The following is a 15,638-nucleotide window of genomic DNA, read 5'->3' as shown; positions in this document are numbered from 1 at the left end:
GACAATGTTCTAATACTAACTTTAAACATTTGGATGCAGAGTGGGCATAGGCAGTGCATCTTTTGGGATGATAACATTGATGGCATAAGCAGTCAATGTTTTGGGTTGAAGACATGGCGTTGCATAGGCGGTCCATGTGTTGGGATGATGACAGGGAATTGCATAGGCAGTCCATGTGTTGGGATCATGACAGGGCACTGCATAAACAGTCAATATTTTGTAATGATTGGAGGTATTGCATAGGAACTCCATGTGTTGGGTTGATGACAGGGAAATGCTATACAGAATAATGGCCCTGAACATCTTGACAAAGGCTAGTCTAATTGAAATTTGCAAATTTTTTTGGTGGCCAAGCCTTGCAGTTTAAAGATTATACCAAAAAGATGAAAATGCAAATTTTTGTGTACTTTTTTTTACAGAAATGCCTTACAAAAGCGCTGCAAAGGTACTGCAGTGCACCACAGCTAATTCAGTTATCAAGTGTAATCATGATATATCATTACATTTGAGGTGATTTACCGGAGTGTGTCTGCAGTCCTACCTTGTACTTGAGTTTGATATACTATAAAGTAATCCGGTGTGCCACAGCTCTCAAATTCCTCTCCAGTACATTTCTGAGCACACAGTTGCTCGTCTTCCCGCTCGTGAAGTGTGAAATAAGTCGTGGGGAAAGCACAGTGACAGACTGTTCCTGCAAGCACTGCCAATGGATATTCCTGTGGGAAGTCAGTGAGAACAGTGAGTTAGTGTAATAGAGGAGGAATGCAGAATGTCATATGGTACCATTGATGTGATTCAGGCTTTGACATTTTCTGTTAAAACAGATTGGCATTTAATCACAGGCTAACATATTCATTTTACATAAATTAGATATACTCTGTGCTTCATATGTGGTTTAACAGCTGTATTGGTGTTAAGTATAATGGGATTTATTTTACTGAAAACAGACAGGAAGCTTGCTGAATGCAGAAAAATATCTTCAAGGCTAGGATTTCATCAAAGACGCTTGTATTTCTTATGGGTATTTTAGACTTTAAATCAAAACATAAAAATTACTTTAGACCTTGCATGTGTCAGTTAAAGACATGCTGTAGAAATGTTTAGCAGTGCCATATCAACATTGGAACTTTTACTGGAACTTTTTAGTAATTTAAGCGCATTTAGCAAAAAAAAAAAAAAAAATCAAAAAGCTAGATTTACAATTATGTGCTGGGGTAAAACAAGGTATAACATGCATTGTACTGTATATTGCTACAACACATGGTGAAGAAAAAACGGTGTTGTTATGCCATTCATTTTAAATTGATTCCCTAGACTTATGATTTGGAAAAAACAAATAAATGGGGGATAATGGAACAGAACTACTATTATCTAGAATGCAAATTAGTGGAAATGAGAAGTTAGACACTTACACTAGTTGAATATAGAGGAGTTTTACATGTTCACGGCCACGTTGTGGTAACATAGAATCAGTACTGGACAGCTCAGCAAATGCTACTGCTTGTGATCAAATTTACACTAAGCAAAATACAACTATTTATATAAAACATTTCATTTAGAAATACAGTATATTTATTTTTCTATTGTTGCTTGTTTTGTAAGCTTGAAAAAGTTGGGAGGGCCAGAGAGGTTTCTGTAAATATCACAACACCTAATCAGAGTTCGTTGTTTTAGAGCCCTCCCAAGCAGTGGGCTGGTTTTTGGAAAATATCTTAAAGTGTAGGGCCAGGGAAGTGGCAATAGTATAGTGATAATCTTGTCTGAATCTGAATGTGTGCATGGAAAAAAGAGTTCACTTTCAGTACAAAAAAAAGGTACAAAAAAAGAGTCTGTACCCAAAAATAAAAATGCTAAATAAGATGCTACATGCAAAAAAAAGATTATTAATATTTATCTATCCCACTGCCTTTGGCTATTATTGCTACTGCAAATTCTTCCAGGTGTCAAATTTATCCCCTGTCCCTTTAGCATGATCGCAATTTTTTTTTAAAAAGGGTATAGTTTTTCTAAAAATATCTTCTTTGTAAGTTACCACATTACTTAAATTTTTTTCTTCAGTAGTTGACTTGATGAAATTAAAAAAAATGGCCATTAAATTTACAATGTGGGCTGTTCATATTAGTATATAAAGATTTCTTAGAAAACAAATGTATGGAAAAAAAAATGGAGGGTACCACTGCTGATCTCTCTTGAAGTTTCCCGACAGTCATAATAGATCAAAAGGGGACCAGTATTGGCAGCCCCTATGTTTCCTCCATACAGGTATCTATTAGTAGCCAGAAGGTCCTCTATGGCCATTTTCAATTTACTTATTTTTTTCATTTCCAGTTCCTGGAAATTCTTTACATGAACCAAAAGAATTTCTGAATGGGCAAAGCTCAGGCACTATTTATAGTTAGGCCATTGCTATGTTTGGTTTTTCTACTTCTGTAATCTTCATATTTTTTTAATTGTCATTACATGAAGGTATTATCTATACTATCTATGAGGACATCCAGATCCTTTTCCGTACTTGAAGTAACATATATTTGTTCTTCATCATTCGTCCATAGTGAGCCATATAAAGCTGCCCAGTTGTTTTCTCAAACAAATACTACCAATAAAATCTAATATCTTAGCCCATGCTAGGGTACACTGCACTAACACTAGGGTTTTTTTTGGTTTTAGACAAAGAGATAATAAGGAAGGTAAGGAAGCTTGAACTTCTTATCTCAGTAAATCGCAGGATTCTTTTAGAAAAGCCTGAAAAATAGGGCACAAACTATAGGATTATTTAATATTTTTGATGCTTAGTTCACATTGATGTGTGTGAGCAATAATCCCATTGACATTATCACATTTACGCTAAAATAACTAAAATATAATACCAGTATATTTTTACATTATTATTGAGAAAGCAGATCATTTGATCATCTTTCTAGCAAATGTTGAACTCAAATACGATAAAACATGTTAGAAACACCAAAGTTTATATGGTTGGAAATATTTAATGTTTAGCCAGTAAAATATCAAGGTAGAAGATTAGCTGTATCTCATAACTGTCGTATTTTACAAGAGCTGTAAAAATGCATATTCAGTTTTATCCTCTTCATTTGGGAAACTCGATAGAATTTGAGTATTGAATTTGTAATCATGATTAAATTCTAAAGCTGGAATAAAGGAAATCAAATCATTATATGCTGTATGTATATATTCAAGCCTCTAAATCTTTATTTCCTTTTTCCATTACCTATTTCTTTTCTTTATAATGGGCTGTCAGTCTGGGTCACTACAAAGATTGCTGTTCACCAGCCAGCCAGATTTAGTGTCATCAGTGAACCAATATAAATATATATTTTATTTTATTTTAGGAAGGGAGATTAAACTCTCCTTCCCACAGTAAAGTGACATCAAGGTAGTACAACAAAGTGCTCAAAAGCACAGTAAATTAAAATATTTACAATCCTGTCTAACCGGCAAAAAGACCTAAATTTATTTGTAGTAAGCAGGCAATGGTTTTCATGTTATGTTCAAGGACAAACATATCTCAGTATTTTTTGGAATAATATCCACATATTATCTAAAAAATGCTGAATAATATTAAGTGAGTATCCAAAATGTCTATTTTTGAAAACTGGTAAAAAAGCCCTATTTAGATATTGAAAAATAATAGATTTCCCGGTTATGGTAGCAGCTTTAAATGGTAATTTATTAGATAAATGGTAATGAATAAAATGGTTGTTTTTCATAGTTCAAAGACTTGGAATTTACTAGTGGCATATAATTTTCAATCTTTAGACAGCTGAATCAATCATGACAAGAATAAAGTAGTGGTTAGTTGCCAGATAGTGAAAGGTCTTTAACTGTCAACACACTTCTTAAGATTTTCTATTAACAGTTTATCATACTGGCTCACCAGTATGTAAGGTTTACTAGAAATATATAAAAATAACATAAAGGCAGTACTCAGAACAAGAAAACAAAACACACTGCTTTGCCATGTAGGTGTAGGTTAAGAATAAAATAGAGAATCTGTCTTTAAGGAAATATTCAATGCTATACTCAGTTGGGGCTATTGTTAATTTAAAGGGATATTAAAAATAATTATGGGTATTTTAAGCTTGTGTTTTAGAACAAATGATTCATTTTTCATGAATTATTTTTTTCTTAACAATACACATTAAACACAAGGTTCACCAATGATACAGGTAGTGCCTGGGTTACATAGATAGGGACTGTAGGTTTGTACTTAAGTTCAATTTGTATGTATATCGGAACAGGTACATTATTTTAATAAATGTAGTTAGTACAGATGTTTGTCTAAACATATTATTAGCCAGTGTAAAGTCAGTTACTGCATAAAATCTTTACTGTGAGTTAATCACAAACAAAGCAAAAAAAAAAACTTTATGTAGCCTAGATATTTATTAATTTCAGGAGTAAGCTGTGCTTTAATATGCAAAAAGAAACAGCTGCAGAGTTTGTCTTAAGCAGTCAATTAAAGGGTTACAAGAGGTTGCAGAAGGAGCTCACCCCACTAAGATCACCCATAACCTCAGCTGTGTTTAGCAAAAGACTTCTTCTCCAAGTCATGCAAACCGCCCCCCTCCCCACTATCACGCCACCGTCCCGCACAGGAGCAAGCAGGGAAGCCCCGTTCGTATCTAGGAATCGTGTGTATGTCAGATGTCCTTAACTTGGGGACTAACTGTACTGTTACACATTTCAATATGGGTTTTCTAAAGAGGGAGCCTAGCAGAGGTTGTTTTCTTTTAGATTCTCTTTCTTTAATAAAGCACCATAAGTGTGTTTAAACAATGCATATGCTAATATGTACTACTAAGTTCAGTAAACAACTGCCTTGAAAAAAAAAAAAAACAGACGTTTTTAGAACTGGCATAAATCAAAAAAGTTTAACTTGGCTTAAATGATTCACCTAACTAAATTGAAAGAATGTGTATATATTTTTTTGTTTTGTTTTTTCTAAACCTATTACTACCAATAAGTAATATTTATTTTACTAACAATATGTAAGAAAGAAAAAAATATACAAAACACTGTACAGACCTTTAATAATAGCATGTCTTATCATCTTGGTATGAAAGAAATATTTATTATACTTTTAAATGTATCACTTTTGTTTTATTGTAAATCCGTACATCAGGTTTCATGCCCTTCACATAATTCAGTTATTGGACAACTATAGTTGCACTGCTAGGAAGTCTTCTAAGCCGTTCATTAAAACAATCTTAATAATATTTCTCTACAACATTCTGTACATGATTGAAATAACCCTAGCAGACAAAGCAGACAAATGAAGATTGGTGGAGAGTTTCCATGTGTTCGTTGAGTGCTGAATTCCATCATGTTTATCGGATGAGGAATCCATAATGATGCATTATCTATAGCAAATTTATCAACAGTGAATATAATGTAAGAACATTTCTCTACAGAAAATTGACAGACTAGATATATAATATTAATTACTATGACAATTACTACTTTATGTATCGAGCTTGAAAGATCAGTTTAGTAGGCAATAAAAAAATAAAGATTCTAAATATTAAGCAGGTGGGGGAGTAGAAAAAGTACTTGACTAATGGTTGAAGACATCTAATTAGTTTTTCCATGCTTGGCCTTGCTAATTCAGTTTTGTTCCCAAATCCATGTATCTTTCTTAATAACTTAGAAAAAATAGCTCTTGACAATTATAGTTATAAATGATTTTTTTCGAAACGAGTATGAAATCTGACTCAAAAGCATCCTGCTTTCTTTAACCAAAATTTATCATAATAAAACACCAATTTCTGCCTCATTTTGCTCCTATTCTTGTGGCTTGGAACATTCTTTGAGATGTACAAAAAGGGAAATAAAAATGTGGGTTGCAGGTATATTATTGCCTCTGTTTGAGTCACTTGATAGTTAGTACTGTGAATATAAAGTACAGTTTTAAGTCCAATTTTTGCTTAAAAAAATTAGCAAAAGTGTATCCATTCACTAGATTTCAATAGAAGTAAATTTATATATTTACAATCCTGTCATACCGGCAAATAGCCCTGAATTTATTTGTTGTAAGCAAGCAATGGTTCTCATGTTATGTTCAAGGACAAAAGAGGAAGAATGTAGACATAATATATACAAAATACTGAATAATTTTGCATTTTCCTACAAAAATAATAGCAAAAGTGTGTCCATTTACTAGAGTTTATTGGAATCTAAGATCCTAAAGGTATAAGTAGCTTCTGATGGTGGAATATCACATACCGAACAGAAAAGAAAATGGAACAATATGAAGTATGTACCCTACTACACATGATTTGGAATGGGCCATGAAGTACGTCCAGCATAGTGTACAGAATGGAACAAAAGAATGTTACATAGAAACTAGAGTATTAACATAGAGATCAGAAACAAATAGATGATTATTTCCTTACAGATCACGTGTAGACTTGCACTCCAAAAGTCATAAAAATAAATAATTGTCCCAACACAGCACACAATCACATTATACACTGAATAAACCGAGCATCATGATATGCCAGGTGAACACCAAATGTTTGAATTGCCCTTGATTAGGGGTATACCAAGTTCATATGTATATATTATAATAAATAATAATTAAGGCTATACATTATATAAAAAGACATACCTTTTCTGTGCACCGATCCACACATTTATCCACAGACATATTCAACATATTGGTGCTAACTGGGAGTGCTAAAGATATATTGTCTGGACGGCGGAAACATCCACGGAAAATTGCACTGCCATCTGCATGAAGATATTTAAAAGAACTGTAAGTAAATCAGAAATAGTTAATTATGGAAATATATCAAGGAATTACAAAATAAAGACAACATTAAATGTATATGTCCATGAAGGGGTGGGGGCTGTGTGCAAAAATTTAGAATCAGAACTATTTATGTATTTATTTTTTAGTGCCAATAAACATAAGTGTAGTCTTTTTGCATATTGGGCAGATCTGATTATTTCCACAAGCAGTCCAATTCACAGAAAACCACACACTTCATAAATCTGTCTTCCCAGCTGTCATGAATTGCATGATGATCCATAGATTGATTAAATGGATAAACACAAACTGCAAAATTGTAGTTTGTCTGGAAAATTTGGAAGATCTAAAGACATTGTGTAGAAGTTGTTCTATCAGTCTGGGAAATGCTTGACCACATTTACTCAGACTGTAAGCAGATTTGTTATTTTCTAGTAAAAGTACTCAGTCACTAAAATATTACTTAAACACTTTAATGTGTTTTTAAAACAAAGTGTTATTATTAATAAATTTGCAGCTATATATAGTACCTGGTTATCTTATCATGTTTGTTCAAGTTCTTCCTGGTTTGTCAGAATGGGGAGTGCTAAATGATGACTATAAATCAAATATCAGGTAGATTCCTTCTTGATAAATTCACTGATCTCGCAATACTAAAAGTGTTAATCTGCAGAAAAGGGTGAACCTGTTCAAAAGTGTTCATCTTTTAAATTTTTTTTTTCAATTGATGGACACTTTTCCAAATTGTTGAAAAATAAATGGCATTGTTTCAGTATAAAGAACACCGTTTTTATTATAAAAAGGCTGGCCTCCCTTTGATAAATAAGCTCTGAAATGATATCCTGTAGGGGATTCTATCTACTTTAACACAATAATAATAAAAAGAACAAAAAAATGTCTGACCATTTTTATCTGATGTCCTTTTTTAACCATAATGGACATTACAAATAAAATCTGCATTATATACATGTTTCCTTAAAGCAGCTTGTTTACTACTAGCATTCATCTGAACCATGTTTTTCGATGTGCGTAAATACTTCACTATGTCTGATGATTATTTATGAGCTTAAAAAATTGCCTTTTTGGTGATTAACTCTCAGAAGATCTTTTTGACGGAAGTTTTTCAAAGAGAAACTCTGCTTAAAGCAGTGTATACTGCAGAACAGATTATAGATTTAACTATTATTACCGTTTCTAATAGCTATGAACCTCATACATGGGACTTATCTCGACCTATACGACTGGGTTATCATATTAAACACATTGATTTTACCACAATGTATGTGATGCAGCTTGAATGAAGCAACAGGTAAGAAAAGGGGATAATGGGACACTTCACCCCTTGGGGGGGGACTCTCCTGCTGAGTGGCCTGACACTGCTATTGGTTAACTGATGCCTAAATGAACTCTGTTCTCCCTGTTCTCCTGCCTGGATGTTCATCCACTATCATACTGTTACTTGGACTATGTATTCACTTTTTTCATTTTCCTAAACTTTGGCTTTGGATCTTGCTCTGCTTCCAAAGTTAGGCTTTTGACCTAGTTTTGGCCGACAGCCCTTGGCTTTTGCTTCAGTTCCTGGTGTAAGTCCTGACAATATTCTGGTTATTACCACTCTGCCTCTGCTTGCACCTTCCCCCTCCATTGACACTTCCTGTGTGCAGATTGGGGGCCCCCACCTGGTTAGCAGAGCAACATTCTTACTGTCAGAGGCTCTGGTGAGGATGGGTTTGTGGAGAACAGGAGATTACACCACAAACCTGGGGCATGCTGTTGGCAGATCAGCATCCAAAGTTCCTAAGCGGACCTCCAAGTTTCAGGTGGTCCTGTGCCTCATAATACCCCTACTGCTATATTAAAGTTCAGACAGTCATACCTGTAAATTTAAAGGTAAATATTAAGCTTTACTGCTGCCCATGCCACTAAACACTGCTGTGTTCAGTAGAATTGTTCCCCAAAATGTACTGCAAAATCAACACCCCTGCTTATTCTTCTTGGTCCCCCTTAGGGATAGCTGGTTCCACATACTGACTTCCCTTTTACTCCTGTTACCTTTATCTAATTTGCCTATCCAGGGATGATAAAGCTATTAAATCTACATGGAAGCCAGATACACTACCTATACACTTCTAACTTGCACATGGAGTCTATCTGCATTTTGCACAGTGTACATTATTCAGCAAACCCAATGTGCTCTTTTGTTAAAATTGTATAAAAGATATCATATTTGAATAATTTGTAGGGCTTTTTAAAAGGACCAATGGTGTAATTATCTAGAATTTATCATCAGAATCAAATAAATAAAGCATGCAGAATTTAATTTGTGGTGCACTAATTGTACCCTTTGTTCATTAAAAAACAATACAGTTCTTGGAATCAATATAGGTGATTCATGCCATATAGAGAATAAAGAAAACAACAAAGATAAATCAAGGGACTTTAATGGTATCACAAATAAATGAATTCTAAATATTATACCCCAGGGTCTTTTATATTCATATATAGTTATATAAAGGTCAATAGATTACTAAATAGGTCACAGAAAATCCCAATAACACCAATTTCATATGTTGACTGGTGTGTGGTTGGCTGTACATGAATCCACCGTGATAAATCCATACAGAGAAGCATAATAGCAGAGAAATAGAAAAGCTATGACTGGGCTGTTACCAGGATGGCAAAGAGAATCAACTGATAACTGATGTTAGATTTTAAAAAGAAAATGCATCTTAGTCTAATTTACAAAAAATGTTTTATCTGTATAATTTGTAGGTTTTATTTTGAATGGTGTTGGTGTTCGAATTCGGATTGTCCTTATATTCGACCCGAATATGGACGTTTAAATTCAGATAGATCCGACCCGAAAAACATGAGATTCAGCGGCGCAAATTCGGCTCTCTGAATTTTGGAAGCCCCCCTTAACAAGGTGACTCCCAGATGTCCAACCATGGGGAATACGTACAGGGGTACTTAATAGTAATATGTATTATTATGTACCTTTTTATTATGTATCTTGTTAAATGTATTTGGAGGCTGTAGAAGCTCTACACAGTCCCGCAAAATAACCCGAATTTCCCCTCATTGACTTTAATTGTGTTCAAATTTGAAGTTCAATCACCCGAACAAAATTAGCTTATTTGATCGAATAACCATCGAATGGAATAGTGAGATATTCAACCAACACTAATTCCTAAACACCCAAGGTCTGGCTGACATGCAGACCTCTAAAATGTTGAAATGTTTCATACCGAGCTTCCAGTTAAATATTTAGGTTTAATCTGATTTTATTTTACTTGGTTCTTCCTTACCCTTCTAATCAACAAGTTGATTAGAAGGGTAAAAGTTGACATTAAAAAAAATCTGTTTTCATTCCATATCTTATATTAGACCATGTGACATCATTGGTGCTATTCTATGCAATGCAGGCATATCATATCGGATGTGAGGGGAAGCTGAGTGTTGTGCTCTCAAAACATCCATGTCTAAGTACTCTGAAGAGTCTAAGTACTCCTGCTAGGAAATAAGGAGGGCTATATATAACTTGCTGCTGCTTTTTATGTACACCATGAGTAGGCACTTTCAGTACAAGAGTGCAGCCTCTACAACTGTCAAGACTGAAAGTAATGTTGGAGGTGTTCAATCTCAAACATCTATAAATCACATGGAATGTAAATTTATGTTGTTTTCTAAGATGGATTTTCACCTCTTAAATCCTATTATAAAACCCTTAAAATCACCTGTCTATTACAATACTGACTTTTACAGTGATGCTTTCTTGCTTTACTGATTGCAGGGGGTTTTAGAATATTTTACCAATAAGTATATAAGCCTATGGACCATGGCTGCATTCTATACTGATGATGGCCAAAATATGTTCTATAATTATACAGAAAAATCCACTTTTGCTTCTGCTGCATAAAGTCACAGTATTGAGTTATTCAGAAGCACAACAGCTCTATAATAGTGATGAGTTAGTGCTGTCCCTAGAAAAACAACATACTCATACTAGAATGCAAAGTATAAAAATATGGATGCAATTGGAGCATTATATTTTCAGCTTTTGTAATAATATTGCAGCTTCCAGATAAAGCTACATAATAATATATCAAGAGAAAATTGCCTTTGTTCAAGATATCCCTTTGTGTCAAACTATGCTGACACAGACCAAAAGAGAAAGACTAATCTTTCAAATAGACAGTTGTTACTCTGCCGCACTCTGAAAAAAAAAAATCCAACTTGTGATGACAGCAAGTTTTGATGAACAATTGTTCCATAAAGATGATTAGCCAGCATCTTATAGATCTGTTAATCTGCTGAGCCATTTTATCTGTGGAAGTCAAGGTAGTTGAGTTATCAGCAGAAAGTCACCAAGTAAGAAGCTGCACGGATATGATGATATCTGACTAAGAACTGCAAGTGCATATTACTTTTTTCGATGCACTTCCTTGTGTACTTGAATAAAACATCATCCACACAAAGACAGCTCATAAGTCATATAACTGACAGGTCTTGTAGAAGGCTTGAACCAATTTCACTGTAATCCCACGACCATGAAGATAACAAGAAATTGTGTTAATAAATGTGTCATTTTTCCATAACTACATTTCATGCCAGAACAGAATACTGCATCGTGTTTTTCTTCTCTTTTAATACTGACATGGGAGCAATGAATGGAGAGCTCATTATAGACACGTTGGAACATATTTTAATGCTGCATTTTGTAATTCTCCAGTGTCTGCATATGATCCAGTGTTACTTGGAACCAGGGTCTATTTATGGTGTTTTGTATATTACTATATATTATATCGAAGAATTTGTCAATCTTACCATCAATCATTTCAAACTATATGGAATGAGACATCTGTGTAAGGATGGATGACCCCTCAGCTTAATATCATCCATCACTGAAATGTCAGTTTTTAGCAGAATTACTTTGAAAAAGAACTTTGACTGCAGAATTGTGTAAAAGTAGTTTCTATATACAGGCAAGATTTATGTTAATAGCTTTAGGAGCTCATACTATGGGCTTGAAGTTCTAAGGGTCAAAAAAAGTTTACGCAATAGATACACTAAAGAAATACAATTTTATATGTATTGCAGACAAATGTGATAGCATTTTGAGACAAAAAAACTAAACTAATATATGGGACAATAAGATGGTATGGTAGCTGGTGCAGACTGAAATCTCACACAGACACGAGATCACCTAAAAGGTAATGCAATGGTCCCATCTTAGAGGATTTGTTCCTGTTCTGGTGCCTGACTAATCACTACTTTGTGGCATAGTCACTTTTTGATGATAATTGGACTTAAACTTTTCTCCAAAGTCAATGTTGTATTTAGGAAATAACTTCAATAGATCTTTCAATAGTGCACAAGCTGATTTTAGAAGAGAAATGAATCCCAACTCACCCTAGTGCTCTCTTAACAGGTCAAGCTTAATAATTGACCAATCATGAAGCCAAATGCATTCTGTTTCAGCGAGTTCTATTTTGCACTTGCCAAAGTACATTGTGTACTTTTCCCATGAGTAGATATGATTCCTCTCAAGTGATTTAATGGGACAGAACAGTTTTACTAAACATAGATCTGCATTTTCCGACTACATTACCAAGAGAAACGTAGATATCAGAATGAAGCATTAGCTTTCTGATTCATTTTGCATTGACTCTCTGATTATTCACACACATAAGTTATGCACTCTGTGCCATAGTGAATCGGAAAATTTATTAGGACAACATGAATAATGTGCTATTCACTTGACCTGAGTTCTCTGATTATCAAGGCACATAATGTACAGTAATAGCATGGTTTTAAAACACAATACAACTTTGTGTGGGAGGAAGATTCTTTCATTTGGAGGTGAGGAGGGAGGAGATTTCTAAAAGCTTGCAGAAAAATATCTTTAACATTAAAATGCCTAAACTGTGCATGCTGTTATTGTGATAGGTACTGGAGCTATGTTACATTTAACTGCCTGCAGATCATACAAACTGTGAGCTAAAAATGGCTTGTGACCCAATATCTGTCTGAATTAATCGGCTGGTGAAGCTAGAATTGTGTAGGCTCAAAAGTAAAACCTACTAACCCCTGGAATCTTGTCAAGTAGCTCTGATTTTATAGAACGGTAAAGCCTCATGCAGAACTATGTCTGCCTGAGGCATGTATTGAGTCAGTACATGATTCACTTGTGTATAGATGGGAAACATCATCATCTTTCACAGTAAGAGCCACAGAGACTGCTGCAGAAGTAGCACCACCACTGGGCTGATTGAAGGACCAAGTGGCTTAACCTTAGCTGAGTCAGTTTAATAGCAAATTTAATTATGAACCTATTTCTATTTTCAAAATGTTTTTGGAAGCTCTCAGACACTTCTCACTCTCAAGGCATCTACCATCTTACCATATGGCTGGAAATCTTAGTTGCAAATGCTGTTATGCCATCATCTTATACATGATATTACAGAGGTTGATGATGTTTCTTAAAGTAACTGTCATAATAATAATAAAAAGTGTAAAAAGAAAAAACTTATGGGTATGGTTAAAGCATGCCACTCCATCTTGCCCGCCACCAGTTCCTTCAACAGATTGTTCTTCCTTTAAAACCCTGCATATTTACATCTTCATTCTTCCATATAATTAGAACTTGACATGATATTTTCAAGTTTCAACCATGAGTAGTTTTCAACTCTACCACCCTACTAAGTCAAGGTTCACCAACTATTACATACTGTGGATTTGTAACTTTAAATTGTGCATGTGATGAACACTTTGGAAGCAAAGCTATGTTTAACACAAACTGTACTTCAAAACAATAGTTAGATCTAGATTAGGTAGCTAATCTTAAATTTAAATATCAGCTGTGAAGTTTGAGTTTTGCTACATTTTCTCCCTACTTATCCTATAATTTGATAGGAAAATATATTGCCCAAAAGGGAGGATGAGGATGTAGAAGAGGGTGAGCCAATTTGCAGTAACATTTGATATTTTTATCTCAGGATCTGTGAATTTTGATGTGGTTTTTAAATAGGTAAACCTATGTATATTTCTTTTTCTCAAATTTGTGGCAGGTTTACATTACCTACAAAGCTGCAAACACCCAGATGATAATGCTGGTTTTATATCATACAAAGAATAAGACTGTACATTTTCTAAAAATAATACTTCAAAAGCTTGCCTATGTAGAACACAAGACCTATTTTTGGCTTCCAGATGTTTTTTCTACTGTAAATGTAAACAGTTTCATGCTATGGGCTTTATAGATCAGTACTCACACCTCCTTGCGGACTCTTGGGTGAGCTCCAGTCGATAAATTGACAGACGATTGACTCCACCACAGATGTTGTTCTTCTCCCCCTTGCACTCCATATTACATTCTGTCTCACTGACATTTAAGGCTTTAATTTTGTGCCCACAGTAGCACTCTGCTCCAAATTCAAGCCCAGCAAACATATATCCCCTGTAAACAGAGGACATCATCTCTTAAAATGTACAGACCTCCTAAAATGTGGATGTTTTAGTGTATATGTACAACAGAAATACAACATATCAAAAACAGTGGTCTTGCTTTTCAAATAAAATCCAATAATGCACACACAATGAAACATCTTCACTTCGTAGTACCATACATTGTTCTCACATTTATTGACATATCCAGCACTCAGGTCCAGGCCCTAGACTCTAAAGTATGCAAGGGAAGGGGCGATAAAGTCTCGGCCAATAAATAATCCACACATTTAACCAGTAAAGATCCAGTGTACTTTTGTATTTCAGCATTGTGCCTATTAATTCTACAATAATAATATTAATAATACTAAATACATACAAAATGTAAATACATTACCAGTCTTAGGAAAAATGCCTTTTGAATTAATGTTGTTTCTCTACCTAGGTGGTTAATGGGGCAAAGGCCCAGTTACTTGTTAACTGTTGGTAAGAAAAATGCCTTTTGCATCAGTGGTCAGAAAAAAAGTGTTCCTTACATTGAATATTATGTCTTCTTGACTGGTGGTCAGTTGAAGAAATGGCCCCTGCATTGAAAGTCAGGGAGAAGGGGGGCATTTACATTGCATATCTTTGAAAAAATGTCCCCTAAATTGGTGGTCCTTGGGTGGAATGCATGGATATTGGTGCTCATTGTAAAATGCCTCCTTACATTGGTAGACATTAGAAAGAATGCTCATGAGTAGTCATTAAGAATGTTGCCCCTTATATTGGTAATTATAAAGAAAAATGTTGCTTACATTAGTGGTCAGTAGAATGGGAGTAACTTATCTGTGGCCACTGGCAAGAAAAATCCTTACAATGGAGGTGAGTGGGAGAGATATTTTTCTACAGAAAACTAAAATGATATCAGGTGCCTTTGTTTATTTACTAAAAGATGTAAGAAGTTGTGTGGGTGATCACTCTATGTTCATGTTCTGCAGGATTTACTCTATACTTACCTGCACCCAAGGCAGAAAGCTCCAAAATCTATCTGCTTGGGACACCAATGGGCTATATTATGTGTTCAGTATAAATGTTATTAATGCTTAGTAGAATTCTTTTCCTAAATGCATTTTCCTATTTGTTGTGCTACTTTATGAGAGTCAAACATGACTGTTTAATTGTAATGTTTATGAACATATTGGCAAATAAGGCGTATGCTACAGTGACCATCCATCATCCTAATGCAGCCTGATGGGAATGGCAATTCTGGTGCATTTCTATTTCAGTATACTTATTACATGCAAGGTCAAATTAGCAGGTCAAGATGCTGGTAGCAAATGTATTTAAAGCTCCAGAATAAGCTACCAAAGCATGAATTTACCTGCACCAATTCCCTTAACTATTACTTAAAGCGTAAATATACAAAATATATAAAGTTTAG

At 34.6% G+C, this 15,638-nt stretch overlaps 1 protein-coding gene across 2 annotated transcripts in view; it reads right to left on the bottom strand.

The window, feature by feature from the left end:
• Positions 1-15,638, bottom strand: part of WSCD2 (WSC domain containing 2) — a 167,829-nt gene that overhangs the window by 41,388 nt on the left and 110,803 nt on the right. For both annotated transcript variants that reach the window (XM_072415931.1, XM_072415929.1), the window contains exons 5-7: positions 14,044-14,228; positions 6,629-6,750; positions 542-716 (exon numbers count right to left, since the gene is read on the bottom strand). In XM_072415931.1, the coding sequence (XP_072272032.1) occupies positions 542-716; positions 6,629-6,750; positions 14,044-14,228 (482 nt within the window). The remainder of the gene's footprint in view (positions 1-541; positions 717-6,628; positions 6,751-14,043; positions 14,229-15,638) is intronic.

The sequence above is a fragment of the Pyxicephalus adspersus genome, chromosome 6, assembly GCF_032062135.1.
Source record: "Pyxicephalus adspersus chromosome 6, UCB_Pads_2.0, whole genome shotgun sequence".
NCBI classification, from domain to species: domain Eukaryota; kingdom Metazoa; phylum Chordata; class Amphibia; order Anura; family Pyxicephalidae; genus Pyxicephalus; species Pyxicephalus adspersus.
The sequence above is the reverse complement of the archived record's forward strand: the minus strand, read 5'-3'. Positions and strand labels throughout refer to the sequence as shown.